General features: G+C 40.0%; 5 protein-coding genes across 5 annotated transcripts; 3 read left to right on the forward strand and 2 right to left on the reverse strand.

The window, feature by feature from the left end:
• Positions 1-338: 338 nt before the first annotated feature.
• LOC128371825 (thy-1 membrane glycoprotein-like) lies at positions 339-2,226 on the forward strand. Its single transcript, XM_053332204.1, has 4 exons — positions 339-434; positions 1,120-1,177; positions 1,290-1,616; positions 1,733-2,226. The coding sequence occupies exons 2-4, from the start codon at positions 1,141-1,143 to the stop codon at positions 1,828-1,830; spliced, it is 462 nt and encodes a 153-aa protein (XP_053188179.1). The 5' UTR covers positions 339-434; positions 1,120-1,140; the 3' UTR covers positions 1,831-2,226.
• A 1,881-nt stretch (positions 2,227-4,107) lies between these two features.
• Positions 4,108-7,543, forward strand: bud13 (BUD13 homolog). Its single transcript, XM_053332196.1, has 10 exons — positions 4,108-4,253; positions 4,394-4,481; positions 4,943-5,027; positions 5,119-5,445; positions 5,647-5,930; positions 6,016-6,124; positions 6,332-6,470; positions 6,597-6,778; positions 6,896-6,977; positions 7,149-7,543. Exons 1-10 carry the CDS (start codon positions 4,114-4,116, stop codon positions 7,240-7,242), a joined length of 1,530 nt encoding a protein of 509 aa, XP_053188171.1. The 5' UTR covers positions 4,108-4,113; the 3' UTR covers positions 7,243-7,543.
• Positions 7,544-8,502: 959 nt separating this feature from the next.
• snrnp35 (small nuclear ribonucleoprotein 35 (U11/U12)) lies at positions 8,503-9,565 on the forward strand. Its single transcript, XM_053332200.1, has one exon. It carries the CDS (start codon positions 8,615-8,617, stop codon positions 9,335-9,337), a length of 723 nt encoding a protein of 240 aa, XP_053188175.1. The 5' UTR covers positions 8,503-8,614; the 3' UTR covers positions 9,338-9,565.
• A 2,429-nt stretch (positions 9,566-11,994) lies between these two features.
• Positions 11,995-14,256, reverse strand: si:dkeyp-69c1.9 (uncharacterized). The gene is made up of 4 exons (XM_053332201.1): positions 13,701-14,256; positions 13,009-13,104; positions 12,220-12,478; positions 11,995-12,137 (listed from the first exon to the last, which is right to left on the reverse strand). The coding sequence occupies exons 1-4, from the start codon at positions 13,837-13,839 to the stop codon at positions 12,017-12,019; spliced, it is 615 nt and encodes a 204-aa protein (XP_053188176.1). The 5' UTR covers positions 13,840-14,256; the 3' UTR covers positions 11,995-12,016.
• Positions 14,257-14,548: 292 nt separating this feature from the next.
• On the reverse strand, positions 14,549-16,977 carry si:ch211-215c18.3 (uncharacterized). The gene is made up of 4 exons (XM_053332202.1): positions 16,922-16,977; positions 16,425-16,577; positions 15,268-15,615; positions 14,549-15,180 (listed from the first exon to the last, which is right to left on the reverse strand). Exons 2-4 carry the CDS (start codon positions 16,498-16,500, stop codon positions 15,074-15,076), a joined length of 531 nt encoding a protein of 176 aa, XP_053188177.1. The 5' UTR covers positions 16,501-16,577; positions 16,922-16,977; the 3' UTR covers positions 14,549-15,073.
• Positions 16,978-22,565: the final 5,588 nt, after the last annotated feature.

Consider the following 22,565-nt stretch of genomic DNA (forward strand, 5'->3'; position numbering starts at 1 on the left):
TCATTTATTATGTAAAGCAGCAGCTTTAAAACCAGAGTGGACATCACAACAACATAGAAAACCTGAAGGGCAAATCAGGACATGAGAGCTGATAATGAGACACAAGTGAAGAGAGGACCAGAGAGAAAGAGGAGAAAAGGTCATAACACCCTGTCTGCTGGTGAAAACGATGACCGAGTTTTGCCTCAGCACACAGCCTGCCTGCCTAGTGTCCTCTGTCAGGCACTGCAGAGGAGAAAGACGAATCAGAGCTCTCTGGTCCACCCTCACCCCACCCACTCATTCTCCGTCTCTCAGTATCACTCCCACCTTGTCTCAGAATTGTGTTGCTCTGCAGTGCTGCACACTGAGGCGAACGCCACCAGCTCATTATCCCCTCAGCCAGACAAGAGGAAGCAGGCAGAAGTTGCAACATCATCCAGACTTGACTGGAGGTAAGACCCCTCAAAGATTTTCATCCGCAGCTTGGGGGATAGGTGGAGTGACATCAGAATAACAGAATATGCTAGAATATGTACTGTATGCAGGATATAATAACAGAAATACCTACTGTATGTGCTGACAAACATTAGTATGTAACAACTCATTATGCAATTATTAGACTTGAGAGAATGACAACATAAAACAGTGTCAAGGGTGTTGGAGAAATGTGAAAAGTAGAATAATAAACAGGCCATACAATAGAAAAGAGTAAACATTTGTCTCATCGTTCACTTTGAATTATGTCCTGTCATTAGATTTGAACACTGGTTGGCACAATTAAGTTATGGAGGCAATTTGAGGATAATTAGATCAGAGTGTCTCTTCCTTTATGGCTTGTGACACAAACAACAAAGTCGTGTTTACTGTTTCTGTGACCTTATAAGGTAGGTTTGGTCAACCATTTGACCAAAAAGATGATTTTGTCTTTTTAGTTTGTTTTATTCAACTTATTCTTGTTCTTTTTTGACCCTGTACTATAAATAATGAGATGACCTCACCCAAAATGATGTCACACCTCCCTGGACAGCCCGATATAAATGGATCATAACTTATGTTGTCATGTCACTGTCAAATCAAATTAATTTGATGCTCTTGGTAATTTGCTTTTCTGTCTCACCTTTGCTCTCATTTTTAAAGTTGGATGGTCGCTTTTCCATCATGCTCAAGTCTCTGTTTGTGTATGGAGTGCTGGGAGGTGAGAATCCCTTTTGAGAAATATTTCTCCACTGTTATCTGAATATTTCTACATGATAAATTAAATGTGTCACTTCTGTGTTTTTCATGCACCCGTCTGTGTGTTGCCCCAGTGCTGCTGATCCCAGCAGCTTGCGAGCAGATCACTGTATGTGTTGAAGATGACGAGGACCTGAGAGTAGACTGCCTGGTCGAGCCCAAGGCGAATAAGATCAACAGCTATGAGTTCTCTTGGTCCTCTGGATCCAAAGAAACTCTAATTAACACAAATGTGTCGGGTTCTTCTGCAGAAAATGAGTTCAAAGCCAAAAGCACTGTTGAGGAGCTCAGTCCACATGGCTACAGAATGACCCTGAAAGGCTTCAAAGATAAACTCCCCCACAACACCACCTACATGTGCAAACTATCCGGCCAGGTTGCCAGTGTCAGTATAGAGAAAGGTAGGTGAACTGTGTGATTGTGTGGATGTGGATTTGAGGGAGTGAGTATCAGAATAAATGAGTGGGTGACAATAAACTGTGTGCATTCAACTCTCTCCACAACTCTCTCTCTGCAGATCATCTTGTCGAGTGTTCAGCTGTCAGCGTGTTTCTGCAGAGCTCCTGCTCCTGGATCGTTTGTCTGCTGCTCTTCTTCTATCAAACACACAGCTAAACAACCAGGCTTGTGCTGACTCTAACACACACACACACACACACACACACACACACACACACACACACACACACATATAACCATGCCTAACACACATCTTCCACAAATACAAACATCCCTTAAATAACCAGAATGTTTTGTCTGTTAAAAAGATGTTACCAACAGCTTGCAACTTGTCTCTCCTTGTGTTTTCCTCTCAAATGCACTGAAATGTAACTCTCGCTGATGAATGAAGATAACTTGTAAAATGATTCAACAGAAATGTTTAGAGATGTGCTTTTTTTGCTGTGGAGACACACAGAGCTGTACGTGTAATACACTGACTACCTTGCCATGTAAATATTACTTTGGAAGCTGCAGCCATTGTTTTCAATAAAGGTATGCTATTTAAAGTCAGATATCGTCTCTTATGTAATTCAACAATAACTGGAAGAGTGCAATCAGTAAGTGAGATGTCTCTGTGAGGAGTGTCTGGGCGCATTTGATTGGGGAACAGGAGGTGCAGGACAGGCTGTGTGTGCAGGGTGTGTGCATGACAAGTGGAGTGAAGGGGAGACATTACGCAGGTTATATTATTGAGATGTAACCGAGTAGACAGGCTATATGGAGACAAACCTTGGACACCATGTCCATACTGCATAAACATAATAAACGTAATAATAAACTAAACAACAAGTTAAAACTTCTCACTTTAAACATTATTTATTTATAATATTTTATTATTTAATTTGTTGTAACACACCACACAAAATAAAACCCCTCACCACCTCCCTCTCCACTCCCAAACAAAGAAAAGTTGAATCTCACTCATTTGTCCCTCATGGCTCCTTTACAGCCAAGATGGCGGTGAAGAAAACAATGATGTTGATGATGTTGATAATGGTGAACTTTAGTGGATCATAACATATCAGGCATGGAATTAATCTGCAGATGCTGATTCAAGACTAGATCAGACTTTTCCATTGACTAGTTTTTTCTTTTCTTCCAAAATGCAACAGACTGTAAGCCTTTTTTTTGAAGGGTCTATCTGCAGTCTTGCAGACATGACACACCCACTTTTGACAAACACCCCCCCCCCCCCCCCCCCCCCCCCGCTGTCACCATAATGGCATGTTGCACCTTCCCCCCTAATCCTAAATGTCCCCCTCCTCATGTCTAAATCTAACAAAGTGGGCGTGTCACTTAGTAAAGTGGGTGCGTCATGTAGATACTGCAAGGTTGCAGATTGAGTTTTTAGCCTAATTTACTGCCAAAAATGCCCTTTTGCTATGTCATAATGCATATCGTAAAATGGTGAGAACTGCTGAAAAGACTAAAGTGTAACCTTTGCAATCGTCTTACAAGGAATTGAGCAATAAAATAGATTTTTTTCAAAAGTTGTGAATCACTGCAACAATGAGAGGTCCTTGAGCAAACCTTCATTAAAGTGCACACAAAATATTAGTCTGATGGGTCCAGTAGTATGGGAGAGACACAGGCGTATTTCAGACTATACTTTTACTATACTTCACTTTTAGGGATATTATATAGACTCATATAGATATTGATCTTGAATATGGCAGTGCTATCAATATTCTCAACTAATTCCTTGGAAATAAGTAGTATGAGCCCAGCTATTTCCTAAAGGTTGAACTTTTCATTTTGAACAACAGCTGCAGTGTCTCGTTTTTGTTCTTTCAAGGATATGTGAAGTGTTTTTTAGCTCTGTCTTAAAACAACAGTCAGGGGCCCATAAGAGCAATGAAAGAGATTATCTTCGCTGTAATCATTCCTCCTGTTCACACTATTAAAAGATCCCCAACAAATGTGTTCAAAAAGTGGTGGAGGCCAAAATCCACAGTGTGTCCACACAGTCATTTTGTGGAAAATATATTTAAAAGTTGACCTATCTCAGCAGTCTGAATTAGTCATGTCAAGTGAATATCTGTCACATTTGCAGCCTTTTCAGCATAAAATTCTCTATTTTTTCTTTTCTTTTGCTCTGTTTCATAATGCTCATAATGCTTGTGCATCTTAGTCCTGCACAGACCCTTTCTACCAAAGAGAAGCTCCCCTCTGTGATATTTCACTGAATATATACATGTTGAAAAACAATATTAAATTAATGTATTATTATATATATCATATTATCATCATTATTAGTAGTAGTAGTAGTATGTGTTGCGTTCTGACCGACTTGGAAACCCATCCATTAATCAGTTATTTGCAGTAGTCAGATCAGGTTAGCTGAAATTAGCGTTCTTGACCCTCGGCGGCACTCGTAGTTTCCGACAACATACACTCATGGCCGCCTCGTTTGGTAGCAGTAAAGAACGGGAGTTATCTAAAGCTGAGTACCTAAAGCGATATCTGTCTCCCGATGAAGCTGCCAAGAAATCAAAGGGGAAGCTTAAAAAGAAGCGACCTAAGGTTCCTGGGAAAGGGTGAGTAGATGGAGATGTTTTAATTTGGTCGAGCCGTAAGCTAGCCGAGTAGCTGTTAGCTGTTTGCTGCTCGCTGCATTAAAATGTTTCTTTTGTGAGATAAATGTTTGCACCTGACACTCTTACATCTCTAATCCTAGGCTTAAAATAGTAGATGATGACATAGACTGGAAACAGATGGTCAGAGAGGAGAAGGAGGTTGAAGAGGAGGAAGATGAAGCTCCAGTGGTAAGGACGTGGCTAACTTTCATTAGCTCGTCTGATTCATTCATTTATAAGCGTTATTTTATGGAATGTCTTTCATTATTGCCTGGTATTTGTGGGGGTGTTAAATGGTTAGCAACAAAAAACTTGAATTGCGTTTTATGGCTTTATTGCAATCTGGATGAAAGAGCCATCATTTCAAAAATTGCAAAAAAAGTGCATAGATATGAGTATCGTTTTAGAGGGAAAACAAACTTTTTATAACAGTTTATGTAAGTTTGTAATTTGATATCGACATATATTTTTGATTAGGCCTGCAAACATAGACTGTGGGACAAATTAGATAAATGAATGAAGATAATCATTCATTGAAGTTCTATTAATAATGCTTTATACAACCAGAGACCGACAACTACCATATCAAATTTATTGTAATATCACCTAACCCTGTCATGAAACTCAATGTCTTCTTTTCATCTACAAAGATAGCGGAGGTGATTGACGATCGACCAGAAGAAGTGAAACAGCTGGAGACTTTCAGAACCAGTAACAGGTGGAAAGTGATCGGAGGTAATGGAACGCTGTATTTGAAAGAAGTAGATAGAATGTGTGTCTGTGTGTGAAACTAAATGTATTCACTTTGAGTCTCCTCTCTTAATAGCTGATGATAAGAATGACTCAGAGGAGGAAAATGAAAGAGGGGATCAATATCTGGAGCCTGTGGCATCAAGCAGGAATTGCCATGATTCACCAGAGCTTTCATCAAAGAGAAGAAGAGATGATTCTCCTGTCAGAAAGACCCGCCATGACTCACCAGACATATCCCCTCCTAGAAGAGGTCGCCATGACTCTCCGGACATATCGCCTCCTAGAAGAGGTCGCCATGACTCCCCGGACATATCGCCTCCTAGAAGAGATCGCCATGACTCCCCACACATGTCACCTCCGAGGCAACATTCAGGGAAATCGAGGAAAGTGCAGAGTAAAGGTGAGTGGTGATAAGTAATTTCTTAGTCCAGATCTCTTTCGGCATAACTAAAGGTTTAAAAAAAGTTAATGAAAATGAGAAAACCCTCCAATATCAGTATAAACTCCCAATTTGGTGGACTTTTTTTTAATAAGTTGTTGTTTCAGTGTTCAGTTCATTTATTTAAACGATTCACTAAATAAAAAATAATTTCTTTGCCAGATTCATCACCCACCAGGAGAAAACCCAGCTCATCTTTATCAAGTCAGAAATGTTCACCTGATCCTAGGTCTCAGAACAGACACGATTCAGACTCTGATCAGTCACCCCCACGAAAAAAAACACAAAAGAGAGAAGCTTCTGACTCTGACCAGTCTCCACCCAGAAGGCATCCAAAAACAAGACAGGGCTCAGATTCTGACCAGTCTCCACCCAGAAGGCGGCCACAGAAAGGGAAGGTCTCTGATGAAGATCTGTCACCACCTCGTAGGCCTGGCCAGTCACAGGTGAACAACTGATGTTATCTGAAGATTAACATGAAACCTTTGTCCTGTTGATTTGGATTACTCAGTCTTTTCTTTTTCTTTTCAGGGTCCGAGGATGCTTTCTGGTGGGAAAGCAGGTCTGGTTTCTGTAGATGTTCTAAGGAAAGAGCAGGAGGAGAACCGACGCAGAGAAAGACACAACCAGCCACTGGAAGGTTGGCTCAGCTTTTTTTATTTTAATAGATTTTTCCTTCATGTGTGTCCATGTCAGAGCTCACAAGATTTTCCATCTTGTATCACCTGACTCATATATACCTCATGGTAGATTTTGTTGGTCATAATCCTGATGAGTTCTTTTTTAAGTTAATTAATGCACGTCTCCATGAGATTACATTTTATACCCATTTCCCTGCTTTCACTAGATGAATCCCGCAACGCTCAGACTGTGTTCCGAGACAAGAGCGGTAAGAGGAGGGATTTGGATTCAGAGAGAGAAGAACAAAAGAAGAAAGCTGGAGAAAAAGCAGCAAAGGATGAGAAATACGCTCAGTGGGGGAGAGGGTAAGTATGTGTAATGTCTTCTCATACTGCAGAAGGCTACAGAGTACGGTTGTGTTCACATAAAGCACTGAAATGTTTTATGCGCCTACTTTTTTTTTTCTGATCAAAGTCAAAATGTGTTTATAGATTGGCCCAGGGTCAGATGCAGCAGCAGAAACTTGAGGATGCAGTGCATGAAGCCCAGAAGCCGCTGGCACGTCACCATGACGATGAAGATCTTGACCGCATGTTGAGAGAGCAGGAAAGAGAGGGAGATCCGATGGCAGCCATGCTCAGGCGGAAAAAGGATCGCAATCCTAAGACTCAAGGTGCTAGATATTGAATATATGTACTTATTCCATGTGTTGACTGATGCAAAATGGTTGTTTACCATCTACGCTATATAGTTAAATAAACGTCTTTAACATTTTACTTTTGTTTTGCAGACAAACCTCGGTATAAAGGTCCTGCACCACCTCCAAACCGTTTCAATCTTCAACCAGGCTACCGCTGGGATGGAGTTGACAGGTACGCTGTGTGATGACATGAGATCAATATGACCCTCTGTCATTATAACTTATACAGATCCTTACTTCTCACTGTCCTCCCACCTCTCATATGACACAATTAGTTGTATAATAATTGTGAACTGAGGAGCGTTACGGCTGAATTAACAGTTTCTTTTGCTCTGTCTCGCAGGTCAAACGGTTTTGAAAAGAAACGCTACACTCGGATGGCAGATAAAAAAGCTGTCCAGGAGGCAGCTTATAAATGGAGCGTGGAGGACATGTAGTGATGAGTGGAAAATGATTGATCAGGAGCAGAGCTGTGGAGTGGGACAGCCCATCCTCAATAAATCCGTACTGCAGATTAGACACATCTACTCAACACACCTGAAGTTTTGAAATAGATACTGCTCTGGTTTGTAAAGCAGTTTCATACTGTAAAAGAATATACCAGATTAAAGCAAACTGATTAACTACAAACATAATTGTACATATTATCATCATGAGGTGGCAGCATCTGTATGATTTTGTAATTATTGATTCAGTGTGGAGATGAGACAGATGTGTTTTTTTTTTTTTACAGTTTTATTAAATAATTTGTTTTTGTAAAGTGTCATGCAGTGTGGTCATTTCACACATACAGCAGAACAATTTCAACTTTCCATAAAAGTATAATAGATTAATATAATTAATAATATTATGATATATGAATATGATTAATAATTTTTTTTAGTTTCTTTCAGAATCCAATAAAAACATTTTCAGGAGTGTGCTTGATAAAGCAGAAATTTCTCAAATGTCATTAACAATGGCAGATGTCCTTTAGGTGCTTGAAGTTAGTTAGCCTGAATAGACAGGCATCAATAAAACTGAGCCATCATATTAATTACACCCGTTTCCTCCTATTCTCTAAACTCAAAATGTCTGCTGGAAAGAGGATCTATTGGCCCTACACATCATGAAATGTGGTGCTGCTGTAAACAGACAAAGATGATTGGATGAGGGAAATATTTAAACCTAAGTTTATATCATAAGTAGACCTTGAGTGGTGATTGATTTGTCAACCTATTATTTCTGAGGTCAAGAATGAACTTTGATGCTTTGCTTTCCATCTACTGATAAAGTTAAAGTATTTTGGTTGAAAGCTGTGGGAAAAGCTAGTTAATGGACCTAGAGCTGGGATTGTTTAATAGAAATTATATTCTAATGATGCTATACTCCTTTGCTTTGAGTTGTATTTAAAGCCAATATATGTTTTCAGATACACAAAACAGTGAGTGTGCTTGTACAGAGAGATCAGGGTTTTATTAACTATTAATAATAAACTAATAATTATAAATGTGTAGCATAGAAAATGTTACTTTAAGCCCAGATACTTGTCAACACAGACTAAATAATGGACGTATGAGTTCATGTTTACACATAGCTGAGGAGCTCTTGAGGCTGCTGGTACCAGTGAGTAAGTAGGAACTGTTCAAACGGAACAAAAAACGTGTTTCAGTCCGGAGTGTTTTTATTGACGCGTTTGTTTTGGGGACGAAGAAGCAGAGAGGGACTCTGGTAAGAAATAATAGAAGAAAGTAGAGAAACAACAGTCCGTGGAACACTGGAACTGGTGTTATTCAGTCGGGGAGCTTTGTAACTTAAGTCTGGGTGAAAATGGCGGACTGGAGCCCGATAGCGAAGGTTTACGACCCGCTGAAAGCCGGCAGCATCGACGGCACCGACCTGGAGCCGCATGACCGCGCTGTGTGGAGGGCTATGGGGGCCCGATACAAGCCCAATAAAGGGGTTGTCGGAGACCCTTTGCTAACCCTATTTGTGGCCCGCTTAAACCCCCAAACAACCGAGGAGAAGCTGCACCAGGTGTTCTCCAAGTATGGAGACATCCAGCGGCTCCGGCTGGTCCGGGACATCGTGACGGGCTTCTCTAAAGGGTACGCCGTTATTGAGTACAAGGAGGAGCGGTCTGTGGTCCGGGCCCGCCGGGACGCCAACAAGCTGGTGGTGGAGCAGCATGAAGTGTTTGTGGATTTTGAGCTGGAGAGGACCCTCAAAGGATGGGTGCCCAGGCGGCTTGGTGGCGGTCTGGGAGGGAAGAAAGAGTCCGGACAGCTGCGGTTCGGTGGCAGGGACAGACCCTTCAGAAAGCCCATTAACCTCGGGGGGGTCGGCCCGGAGCAGGATCGAGCCGGTGGTGATGGTGGAGGAGGAGGGGGGAGAGGAGGGAGAGGATGGGACAGGTCGGGAGGGAGAGACAGGGACAACCGAGACCGAGAGGCGGAGTGGGGGAGTAGAAGCAGGAAGGATGACCGGGACAGAGGCAGAGAGAGGGAGGACCGCAGTTACAGAGACAGGAGCAGGCACCGGGACAGGAGGTGAAGCCCATATATCAACCTCTTCTCACCCGGATCAATGAAGTCTGTGACAGATTATACCGATAGCGGTCTGATACTGACTCAAACAGCTGGATCGGGTATCGGTGACAATGGGCCGATCTGCTATCGCATTATTTTAATTTTGTTTTACAAACTCAGTAAGACAGTGTTTAAGTCGAGCCTGATGTTGCCTTACACAAAATAATGACCACAGTCTCTTCCACGCAGACTCTCAGACTTTAGACTATTAGTAAAACACTGATAGCAGATCGGCCCACACTCAGAACCCAGGTATGGGTCCAGGACTGGAAAGATGTGACTCATGCTCCAGCTGTCTGGCTCCCAGTGGGTAGTGAAGGAAACTACTGATGAGGCCACAAATGTTTCTGTTTAATAGACCTGTCTTTGAACAGATAAAACAGGACTATGTGGTTAACAGGACTTGTTTTAGTTATGTTATGATACCTGGTTAGGTTTGATGGTGGAGTCAGTCTGAAGCTGCCATCTAGTGTTCTTCAGGGAAATCTGACTTCTGTTGCATAAAGTCATCAGATCATATACTTTCTACACATTTTTATATTGGTGTTCTTCAACCTTTAAAAGAAGAATGTGAAGCTAAATGGATGAGTTGTACTTTTATACACCTATAAGATATCATTCAATCTTATTGAATTTGATCTACTGTTAACAAATGCTATCTATCTACTTGCTTGAAGAAACTCTTAAGAGTCTGTTTTAAAATGTGAAGCATATAACAGTGTGAAAGGTTTCCTAAGGCAGGATGTTTGATGATTTAGTCTCTTAGTCATACTGTGCTGTGTTTCCTGAGGGAGATTTTCTGGTGCAACATTGCCTTTGTAACAAGAACAGGGCCAAATAATCCAAAGGCAGATTTGAACAAGATGTTGTTGTCATCATTTTTAAAGTTTCATTGTTACAGTCTCATGATTACAAAAGAGTAAATTAACTTTTTTATCCTCCATTGTCAGGAATATCAATTAAAACTTGTTTTATGTGGTGTTCATCCACAAGCAATTTTTACACGTCATGTAGAATTTACAGCTTACACAAAATATAAAGATACTTTTGTAAAAATGTCTAAATAAGCTTGAGCATTTATTATTTGGCTTCTTACAAAATTCAATAGTTTTATTTGCACATTTTGTTGTTTCAATCACTCACTTGAAATCTAAATGTTGCTCCTTGTTTTAATCCTCAGTTATTGTGACTGAACATTGGTTGTCCTGCTGATTTGACAATGAAAACAGTAAAATCAAAAATCCTCTTACGTGGAAAAACAGAAGTATTCAGACTTTTCAGGAAGTTAGTGTCTTAAAATAAATGGTCTGATTGGAGACTTTATCTTATATTATGCAAATTACACATAATTGTGGCTCTTGTAATGTTGAGCTGAGGTCTCATCTTAGCTGTTTGATCCCTGGCCCTGCCAGTTGAAGCAGATCATGTTTCAGTCATGAGTCACAGGGTGGATTTGTTTCTCTCAAGCTGATAGCAAAGTATTTCTGAAGTCATTAATATGAGTGGTTAAAGGTCTGGTTGTTAGCATTAGTTCATAAAGTCTTATCCAGTGACTCTAGGCGCTGCACAGACAGCTGTGTGTACACATCACCAATCCATGAGCTCATCAGACAGACCTGCTGCTGGGAAACTCATCTGTTGATACCCGAGAGGAAACTAAAACTGAAAAGAGCTTGTGCTGAAGAGAACACATTTCTTAATAATACTGATGTAATAAAGTAAACAAATGCCGCTATAGACTGAGTACATTTAAAAAAACGTAATTTGTGCCCAGAATCCTCTAAAACGTACATTTCTCTCCGGTTATGTTTACTTACACACACACACACACAATAACATAAACTGGTTTATTAAATCAATTAAACTGGTTTATCACTGTACACTCGTATTATATGAACATGACATCATCACACAGCCGTTCTGGTCTTAGAAGAAATAAACTGGGATTGACAGTCTGGAAAACACATAAATGATAAACTAAGAACAAATGTTTGTTACAGTGGGTAAATCTAATGGATTAACATTCAGTCGTGTATAATGAAATAAATGGTTAGAGCTTGATGACACAATACAAGTTGAATTCAAACATTAATTGATGAGAAACACACATGCGAGCTAATCTCTTATCTACAGCATATTTGGTATAGATCAGGGGTTTGTCTTTGGCCCAAGTCTTTGACTGTGGGCCTCCCTTCACACAAAGTTTAGAAACAACCCCCCTCCCACCCCCACACACATTCAACCCCCTGTCCCCTTTAGATTACCTGCTTAGTTTCGCTCAATTCCTGGGTGCCCATGGGATCATGGTTATATTATTTGATCTCATAGACATTCAACAATTGAGCCAATGTAGCCTAATATTTACTGTTACTTCAGACTTCATCTAATACATAAAAACTCTGTCCTGAGGCATTTGTTATTTTCTGACCTTGGGAAAGTGGGAAATACAGTAAAATTCCCCCAAACGACTTTATCTCTGAACTGTCTCTTCAACACAATCACACATATTTGGCTATTTTATGTGATGTTCTTTTAATGACTAATGTAATATTTTTTCTCTTCCATTTACTGAGCCTCCGCTGAAACTGTTTGGAGCTTCCCTATAGGGAGGCCCACCTCCCACTTTGAAAACCTCTTTTACAGACTATCTCTCAGATGTCGTGTTTGGTTTTCCAGACGAGGCCGCTCTCAGCCTGCCAGCACACCTGGGATTCAAGATGGGCCATCCAGGGTAATTCTCTCTTTGGACCGTCCTGAACTCGATCCTGTGAGCCAACATGCACAGACACTGATGAACTGTTCTCTACATGATAATTCACTGTGTGATATTGACAAACCGGCTCTCACCTGAAGGCAGGGTTGATGCCGATGTTATCCGGCTGTGGGAGGGCAGGTCTTCGCCTCCTGCGACAGGAGGACGGTGGAGGGAAATCCTTCTGATACTGAGACTGCATCTCTGTTGTGTCTTGTATCTGATCAAGGTCACCTTCTTGCTTGTCCTTCCCTGGTTCCCTGTCCTTGCTGCTGTTTCCCCTTCCTGTTTGTCTCAAGGATGTGGGTTGAGAACAACGGAACTCCTGCTGTGAGTTCAGGGTCACATGTTCTCCTGAATGGTAATTATAACCTTGGTGAGTGTTTCATTTCACTCACATGTATTAAATATCACATGAAATACCACAAGTTTCTGTCTATGAGTTCAAAGTTGTCATGATACCTTTTAGATGGTTCTATTATTCAGTCTAATTTTCTTTCATTTCTACCTACTTAAAAGCAATTTTAGACGTATAACTATGCCACCGAACTAAAATGTCTCCTTATAGGGATTTTTCCTGTTAATTGCTGGATTGTTATCATTTCACTATAATGACAGTGAAGTAACAATATTTACTGAATAAACCTTTAAATGAAACAAAGAACTAATAAATCACTTTACTTATCTGAGCCCAAACAACCCCCTAAATAAATATATAACTACACCCACATGCACACACACACACACACACACACACACACACACACACAAAATACACTGCCTGGCATACTCAATTTCAGCATGGACAATTATATGCCCTCTAATGCATCACACAACTGTTGATACCATCATTTTCCTCTCTAGGTTGAGATAAGAGTGCCGACCTTTGCCTCTGTGTGGCTGTGTGATGGGTCTGAAGCAGAAAGCTTCACGCGATGTGGTCTCCATCTTGGCAGGAGTGTCCGGGTAGAGGAGAAACCCTGGGGGAGTCAGGACATAATACAAAGGGTAAAAGCTGGGTTTTAAAAGTGCCTTATTACAGGAAAACCTTTTCAAGTGCTGCTTCAGAGTACTTCCAGTAAAACATATAAAAGCTTACTAAAATACTTCCAATCAGGGGTTTTCATTCTAGTGTTTGAGCTGGAAAACCTTCCAAATCTGCAGGTTATCTTCACTTCAATCATGTCAACTGGTTTCGTTAGTCATGGCTCATTTAGGCCCGATTACTTAAATAATCAAGATAAACAGCAAGAATAACTTTAATGAGATGTCGATCGATCATAACTGTGATAAGACTATAAATTGTCTTGAGAATTATGTAAAACACTAGATATCATTTTGGATGTTTTTATACTTATTCTTAGAGTATAGACCTATCTATTTAATCTTCTATTTACTCAATCTTTTTTGTTTTTTTTCTCATTCAAATAAATTCAGTAAACTACATTTATTTGAAAACACTACAAAGAGCACACATAATGAAAACTAATCTGAAAAATAATCTGGGTTCATTAAAGTTAATAATGAATTATCTGACTGTATCCAATGCTGGGACAGACAAGAAGCAAACTTTTACCTGCCACTGTCGGTGGTTCCCCCCTGTAGGGCCGAGCACGCTGAAAAAATCCATGGTTGTGGTGGGGTTGTCGTAGGTTGACATTTTCAATGAACATTGTCTCTGTTGGTTCCTGGCTGTGCTGTGGGTTCACTGGCATCACCAGCAGCTCTGAATCTGTGGTATCTGGTACAACAAATACTGTAAAAAATGACCACGGCAGAAAATATCACAACATATCAGCCTATAAATAGCTCTGAGGGAAGTTTTTTAATGTACTGCTTACCTTACATGTAGAAGATATAAACACAAGATGTGGTACAAACTCTATACTGTCTGCATTTCTCTGGACTGTGTGTATGTGTGTCAGGCTATACACAGAGCTTCTTAAAGCTTGTTTACTGCAGTAGTCATGGTGTTTCATTCTTCTCCAGTGAGTGACAGACACAGTAGTAACTAAGTGGGACAATGAAGCAGCTCAGCCACCAACAGAGAGCTGAAACTTTGCAGTGGCTGCTCCGACACACAAGTTTAAAGGGTGAACATAGTCCAGTATGAAGGGTTTTTAAAGTAGGGCTGATTTAAATGGCGAATAAAGATCAAAATTGCTCTACTCAGCAAACCAGAAGAATTGACCTGAGCCTTGTTTCCACTGTAACCTCTAATATCAGTCATGTCTTGGATTAGTGACTCCAGTAAGATGCACAGTATTGTTCAAAAGTCATAATATTCAGTAGTACTTGTTAGTGTCACAGTGCAGTTGAGCAAACTGGTGAGACTATAGTATAATCCAAATTAAAATAAAGGAGTGAAGTGACAGACAGAAAGCTGCAACAGTTGAACTCTTTAATGAATCTGTAGCACAGTAAATCCAATCAAAGGGCTCTCCACATTTTTACATAAAGCTGTATGTTGCAAGAGCACCAGATCTATGTGTTGTGATCATTTACACTACTGTAAGCAAACACATTTGTGTTCAGAACAGCAATAAGAAGCAATATAAATCTATAAGGATCTGATTTTCTTTAAAAAACTAAATGATTGTTTGAAATCAGACAGGTCCCAGACAGGACCCCGATCACAACAACAGACAAAAAAAATGTCTTCATAAAATGTCAGCTATCATAACAGAAAATCAGCACTGTTCACTGTTGCATTTGTTTTCACTGTCTTTTATGTTAATATCATGGTTTCCTTCCTGTCCTAAGGCCTTGGAATTGATTTTTCTCAGTGTCATTTATTCAGATGGGTTTTAATGCCCCATGAAATTATGATTACTTATGACTAAAAATCATCTTGTGTTGAGTCAACCACCAGCCATCAAACCCGAGTGAGTCACAAACCATGTTAAAAAAAAAACGTCCAGTGAGTTGTTACCCTGTGAAAGGGACAGTTCAGGGACTCAGAAGCCCAACAGCTACAGGAAGTGACATCACCAGTGACAAAAGCCATGGCGCAGATTTGAACATCACGCTTATTGCAGAGCAGATTGGAAGAAGCCCTGTAAAGGAACAGAACAGAAGTTTAGATGTTGTTTCTAGTGATGTTTGAAGGAACCAAATCAGAATTTGAAGTAGACTCTACTCACTGTGATGCACGGCCATGCTGTTCTCCTTCCATTCGGTGCCTTGGTAAACCCTGCAGGTGTATGTATAAGGCTTCTCTTCAGCCATTGGGGCCCAGGTGAGGCGGCAGATAGTGGGAGTGACCAGGCTGACGTTGCTCCTCCTGCGATCCTCAGTGGACACATAGATGTAGACATTGGGGTAGGTGCTACCAACCAGCCGGCTGTCCTGTCGATACTCACAGTAGGGGCCTGGGATCTCGTAAGTGGGTGGGAACTCACAATCCACCCTGACGTTTCGCTCCAGGTAAGTTAGACAAGGAAACATCTGAGGGCCTTGTGGAGGGAACAGCAGTGTGTACAGCCAGTTCACTAAAACAGACACAAACAATAAAATACCAAGAAGTTACAGTCAGAAACATGTTCCACAATGTTTAGTATCTAGTATTTGTTTGTAGTATTTATTTGATGGTGAAATGAATGTTGTAAAACATAAAGACAAAGCAACACAATAACAATACAGCAGATACACCTTTGGCAGCTTTTTCTTAAACTTTCTTATGTTTTGCATAAAAAGACAGAAGTTCTGTCATGCTGAATGTAATTTGTTACTTTTTGGAAGATACTTTGTGTTTTATATCGGCTGTGTAATTATTTCAGGTATTTGCAGATATTTGTTTTCATTTCAAATGTTAGAAGGTTTACATAAAATACCTTAATCACATCCACTGTGATTTAATATGTTAAGAGAATGAATTTGGAAAAAGTCCAAGAGGCTGATGAAACTCACACCGGATACTACTCCCCTCCCCATCACCCACTCAGCTCTTGAGGATTACATAATCCTCATGAAACTTTACTGATCTCTGTGGTGAAATTGGGTAATGACACAATGCTGCAGTATTATTGGATTTTGGGCTGTTTTGGAGGATTAAATAATCTGGACGTGGCCTCTTTACATTTTTATTGCAACCCATGCATTTTCTATTTCTTCTGTGCAACAATCCACCTCTTTGATATAATCATCTACGCTGACCTTCTATAAATTCCACATGAAACAGATGGATATGCTTCATCTAACTTTCTGTTTGGCCACATCAACCTTTAAATGACAGCCAGTATTTTTAACAGTAATATGCTAATCTTAAAAGATGAGTGAATGAAAAAATAATTGCACATACTGTGACTTTCAGTTTGGTGTGTTATTATTATCCTTCCAAACAGAAGGCAGGCTGTGGCGAACAGGTGAGGCCCCATGGCAATTGGTATCTGTCCGATCAGATCAATAACCTTCACAGGACAGGATGACCTGTGAAGGTTTAAACAGAACCAGGCTACCACAGATAGCAGAAAAACACAAGCAGAAAAACACAGGATGTTTGTAACATAAGAGGAAACAGTAAACTTGCATAAAGCACAAACTGTATCATATATTTTCTTATCCACTATAGCACAATAGCAGGCCTGAATGAACTGCAGATGAGGCTACGCCTATGCAGTGACTTTGCACTGCAGCAAACTGCCGACTCATCTTGTCATTACTAGAGGTTAAAGAGCTGTACAGCCATGCAGACATATGTCTCTGACAGACACAAGACCAATCTGGAAATGTTAGATTTTCTATAATGACACATCTGAGCCTTATTTTCTACCCTGCAGATGAGACAGCCAGTCCTACCTGGTAGTTGCTCCCTATCCCGAGCTGTGTGTGTGTGCCGGTAAGCAGAGCAGGATCCACAGCATCAGCAGAGCAGCGCTGACTGATGACTGCTGGGGGCTCAGTTATGTCTGCACTCACACACACACACACATAGGCTGTTATGAAAAAAACAGACCATGTCTTCAATGCGCTGATCCCCAAGCAGGGATCCAGCAGCATTGAAATTTGAGAAGGAATCTCTGGGTTTACTTCCACTTTCTTTCCATCTGTAATCTAACAAATGGAGTAACTGCTCTAAGATTTCATGATCATTACGGACAACCAGAAACTCCTCATATGGGATGTAGTCTTGATGAGGGGGTGTAACATATTGGAGCTCTGACATTATAAATTTGGTGAACTGGAAATTTGGTCTTTGTTGGTGGAACTTAGGTAAACATGATGTATTTTTGTTTTCAATAGCAATAATTCAATAATTTTGCTTTTTCATTGCCACCACTCCTCCCATCCAGATACTTGTTTCTGGGTAGCTGTCATATCTCAGCGCAGCTCCCTCTACAGGACAAAAACTGGAAGCACCACCATGAATGATGACAAAACCAGCGATTAATGTTTTCATGACATCTAGCGCAGAAGAAAGGTGTAGGTGATGTGTTCTCTTGTGATCTTCACCTTTCCCGACTGCTTTTCTTGGCGTAGCACTCAAGCAATAAGATTGACCATGCATTGTAAACTGAAATTACACCTTCCACTTCCGCAAGTACTTGTGGGTCTGCTGGGGTCCATGTGACATCATTTTTGTCATCAAAGGGTGTACTCTGTGCAGACATCTACGTACCTTCAAGTCGGAAGTACGTGCAAACAAGTCCATGCCAGTCTGCCAGTCTGTCAGAATACTGTCTTTCTGTAGATGCCAATCCATTGCACATGTGTAGAACACTTCCTCCAAGCAGAAAGCAAAATAGATATTCTACGCATCTTTGGTGCCTCCAGCTGTCTGGGTATGCAGCTGCTCAGGACTATATTTGTAGACTGTATTTTTTATCTTCTAGGCTTTCAGTTAAATACATCTGAGTTAAACAGAAACACAGATACTGAGCTTACTGAGAGAAGCAAACAGGTGTTTAATCACTCCAACAGTAGAAATTTGCAAAAATAATTATTTATGAATTAATTAGCATAGGTTGATCAATCTGTTTTTAGATTAGCCTTCAAAATATTAGTTTGGTTTATCAAATATTAGTAGCTCTCATAGGATCATATGACATGACAGTTATTGGAAAAATTGCATTACAGTGTCCATAAAAAGTGGACACAACAATAATATCCAGCCTGAAAAAGCGTACCTTATGTGGTGCTTGAAGGAATTTGCATCAATCAGGTATGAATGGAATAGTAAAAAAAAATAAAAATGTTAAACTCTTTTGAGCAGTAATTTATTGACGGCCCCTAACTCACATCATCTGTTCTTTAGAAGGGTTGAGGAAGTTTACTTTAAAGACTGCAGCTGCAGATCCAAGATTCTGCTGTGTGTTGTATGTTGTACTACAAGTTAAACTAAAGGCCTAACTGGATACTGTAAATGTGTCACAATATGGGCTACCAGTAATTCTGCTTTTGTTATGCAACTTTTACCTGAGCTAATAGGCTAATATAATAATGCAAACAAACACCCAATGTAGCGTGTTAGGATCAATTATTGCTCACGTAAATGGACCATACAGTCTGTGGTCTGAACTTCAAACCATCAGATTCTCAATGATCTTTGCAGATGGTGAACTCCGACTACAAACAGTTAACAGAACAATGTTCACCAAAGCGCATTTATGCTTTTTTCCATTAGAAATCAATAATGCATAAAAATGAAGAATTCCTACATTACATTTATTGGTCAAACTGAGTCTCATATGTTGAAAATATTAAATATTAGGACCTGAAAAAAAATATTTTTTGCACATTATTAATTAAAGATGCATTATCTAAGAGTGTCCACTTATTTATAGCTCCTTTGGCAACTGTCAGGTAGTTTCCATTATCTGGGCCAAAAAAACAGTCTCAGAACAGGCATACATGTTATGGCATAACAGGTGAGATTCAAATCGTTCCAAAAGACAGATGAACACATCAGGCAGACATCATCATTTCATGAGGGGGAGGAGAGATACTAAAAAAATAAACTGGTTAAATTTGTTACCTTAAGTAAATGTGCAGAATCCAGAGCTTTAGTGGGTAGACACTTAAAAATAAAAGCGTTTGGTGCAGTTTGATAGTATAAAGGTTAGTAGTAGGATAGCCCTCAGAGTATTGTGGCTATTATTAAAGAATTGGTGATGGCTCCGTGTTTCATCTGCAGTGTTTCAGCAGCAGCATCCAGCAGAGGAGCAGCAGGGATCACAGCCACAGAATCCTTAATGAATACTTTTGGCAAGGATCACTACACCTGCTTTCTCTGCTTTTTAAAGTCAAAAGAGAGGAGACAAAATTGCAGCAGGATGTCAGGTTAATATATCAAATAAAATACAGCGTAAAGCAGCAGTTACTCTCTCTGCTTTCACTCTTTGCTGTGATTTGCGTCTTCTTCACACCTCTGCAACACTTTTGTCAGTGTCCTGGGAGACTGCTTCAGTATGGCAGTAGTTCAGCAACCGTCCAGGAAGGACCTTGACAAAATGGATGAGCAGTGTAAAGACGATACAGTGGATACAGAGTCTAGCTTCAGTGTATCAAACAAAATGAAATCCAGTTGTTCTTAATGTTTTTAAGGCAACATGCAATGCAACTATTAAATACGTTTACAAAGCCTCAGCCTTTATGAATAAACATTTTCTGCTTTATTCAGTACTAAAGACTACTAAGAATCTGATCTCAGCTACATACATGATGCACTGCTTAGAGTCAGGGCTGGGTTTCAAACTGCAATACCTTTTTAGTACCAACCAAAACATGTAGGCTGCACCTAAAGGATCAAAAACTTGGAAAGGTGGCATTCAATGTCCAGTCAGATTCATAATCTTATATGCTTATTTTTCAGATCAGATTGTACTTGTGTTATATCATAATTTTGTTATTAGTTTTTACTATATTATGATTAGGAAAAGTTCTTGTTTGGCAACATAAATATCTGAAAATTTAGGCTTATTTTGGAAAATAAAAACATGTAGCCTATTTACTTAAAAAATTAAAAAACAGAGCTAAAGTATTGTTTTGATATTAGTCCTGAAACTCAGATATCAGTTATTCACCAGTCCAATGGGTTGTGAGTTAGCAGATTAGAAATGCTATGCTAAGCCTCAAACCACTACTACTACCACTGGCCTAGCAGTCAAAGGATTAGTCACCAGCTTTGACCTCCCAGTAGTATTATTTTTTGGCACTTTTACAGCCATATAGGTAAAATATATAACTAGAATGTAAGCATGCAGATAAAGGATTACAGTAGTTGAATATCTTGGGAAATAGAGCTACCGCTAGCAGCTAGTTATCTTAGCTTAGCATAAGCTAGGCGGAAACAGCTAGCCAGGCTCTCTCCAAAGGTAACACAATCCGATTACCAACACCTCTAAAGTTTATCAATTAACAAGTTATGTCTTGTTTGTGTAATGTGTGCAAAACTGTGTTCCAAAAGTCTATCAATGTAACCTTGTGGTTTATGAGGAGCATTTTGTGCAGGACTTTTTTTTTTTGACAGAGGCAGTGAATTCCTGGTCTTTTCCATAGACTGTATAAAAGAAAGGTCTTTTCACTGTGATGTTGCCAGGCAACCAGTGGGAAAGTCCAGGAAGTCACTGCACCTGTCCAAGTAGCTACTCCTGCCAGTATTCCCCAAAATGTCAAATTATTCCTTTATGATAATGATAATTCCATGTGAATTTCTATTAAATAATAATACTTTACTTTGAATATGGTTGACTGAGAATCTGCTGGCATGCAGTTTATTGAATGAGGAAATGTAGCTGCAGAGGTGTCTCAGCTAATCAAAGCCTCATTTCCGTTTTCTTGGTCATCCAACAGCTTGAATTTCATCCGTCAATATGGGCCCAGAGGTTTGTGTATTGACATATGAGCTGCTGTTCTCTTGTAAGAGGGGAAAAATCAATACATATCCTTATACAATACTGAGAAATGTCCCCAAACTCTATTGGAGCAGCATTTTCTCCCCCTCCCTCTCTGTCCCCCCTCCCTCTCTCTCCTCTGTTTCTTCTATAAGCCGACCTCTACTGTATCTACCCCTGGCATCACACTGCAGAGCACTGAGGGAAGCTCAAACTGCATCAGACAAGGTGAGAATGACTCATATACTATAAAATGCTGAATCTGAGCAATATGAATCTGTACATATTGAACAGTGTTTTACAGAATGCTTTTCTTTCCTCCTTTTAGTCTAGATGAAATATTTGGTTTAATGCTGGAGTCAGCAAGCAAATAATAGCTGAACTGCTTTATGTATTTTCTCTGAACATATATGATTACAAGTAGACAAATACTCAGCCTGTCTTCTCCAGAGAGGTTAATCACAGGAATGCGTCAGTGTTGGTAGTTGATCAGTGAAGTTTCTAGTTCATCTCTATGCAGTGTAAACAGTGAGGCTGTATTGTTCCCAGGTGTTCAGTATTATGGCACTTTTCTACAGTAACCTCTGTGGGTCGGCATAGGCTGCAGAGCTGTTCATGCTTCTGAAATCTGAGCCTGCTCTTTACAGCGTAGTCAGCTTAATTAGTGTGTATGATAATAATGTAAGACAAATGCAACATAAACATGCTTACTGTCCCTATCTGCATCTATTGTATTTGGCTGATATTAGTTTGATCTGACCCTGTTTTCCCTTTTTTCAGGATAATTGGGAGAATGTTACTCCTTACCACAATTTTGCTTTTTGGTAAGCTCATTTATGACTTATACAGCATGATGTCAATGTATATTTTACTAATATTAGCCTGTTTTTCCCTTTTATTAGGAATACTTTATCTGAGTGACTACTGAGTGATATCTGAGTGACTACTGAGTGATATCTGAGTGACTATTGAGTGATACCTGAGTGACTATTGACCTCACAGAAAGTTTATAAAGTGTGTTTTTGTGTAGTTTTGGTAAATATCTGATCATCTGTCTTTGTTACACTGCATGCAGGCTTTGCATCAGCTCAGAAGGTGATTCAGTTGACCTACTGCTCAATAGATGAGCACCACCTCAGGATGGATTGCAAATATGCAGTTCCCGCTGAGTCGCCAGAAGTGTTTTGCAAGTACACACAGGGCGAAAGACTCCTTGACACCACCAACCCAGACGAGGAGCAGCATGTGCCCTTCAAGCACCGCGCCAAAGCACGCCTTTTCCCAGGCAACATCTGTCGCCTGCTGTTTAAAAACCTGCCCAATGGCAAATCCAACTTCACTTGTAACATCAAAGGAAGCCAGGCGGACTCTGTCACAGCGATCAAAACCTCAGTGGTTGAGAAAAGTAAGCTGCTTCTGACCATATATAGTATGAGCTATTTATACCCTTTTGTTATTGCAAAATAAATAAATAAATAAAAGGGATATTTGAGTGACTGCCAAACAAAATGCAAATAATCTGAACCTGCATTATGTTTTCTTATTGCAGAGCTCCTCCTACCCTGCTCTGCTTGGAGTGTCCTGTTACAAAGCTGCAGTGGCCTGCTGTT

This window comes from Scomber japonicus, chromosome 13 (genome assembly GCF_027409825.1).
Source record: "Scomber japonicus isolate fScoJap1 chromosome 13, fScoJap1.pri, whole genome shotgun sequence".
Classification (NCBI taxonomy): domain Eukaryota; kingdom Metazoa; phylum Chordata; class Actinopteri; order Scombriformes; family Scombridae; genus Scomber; species Scomber japonicus.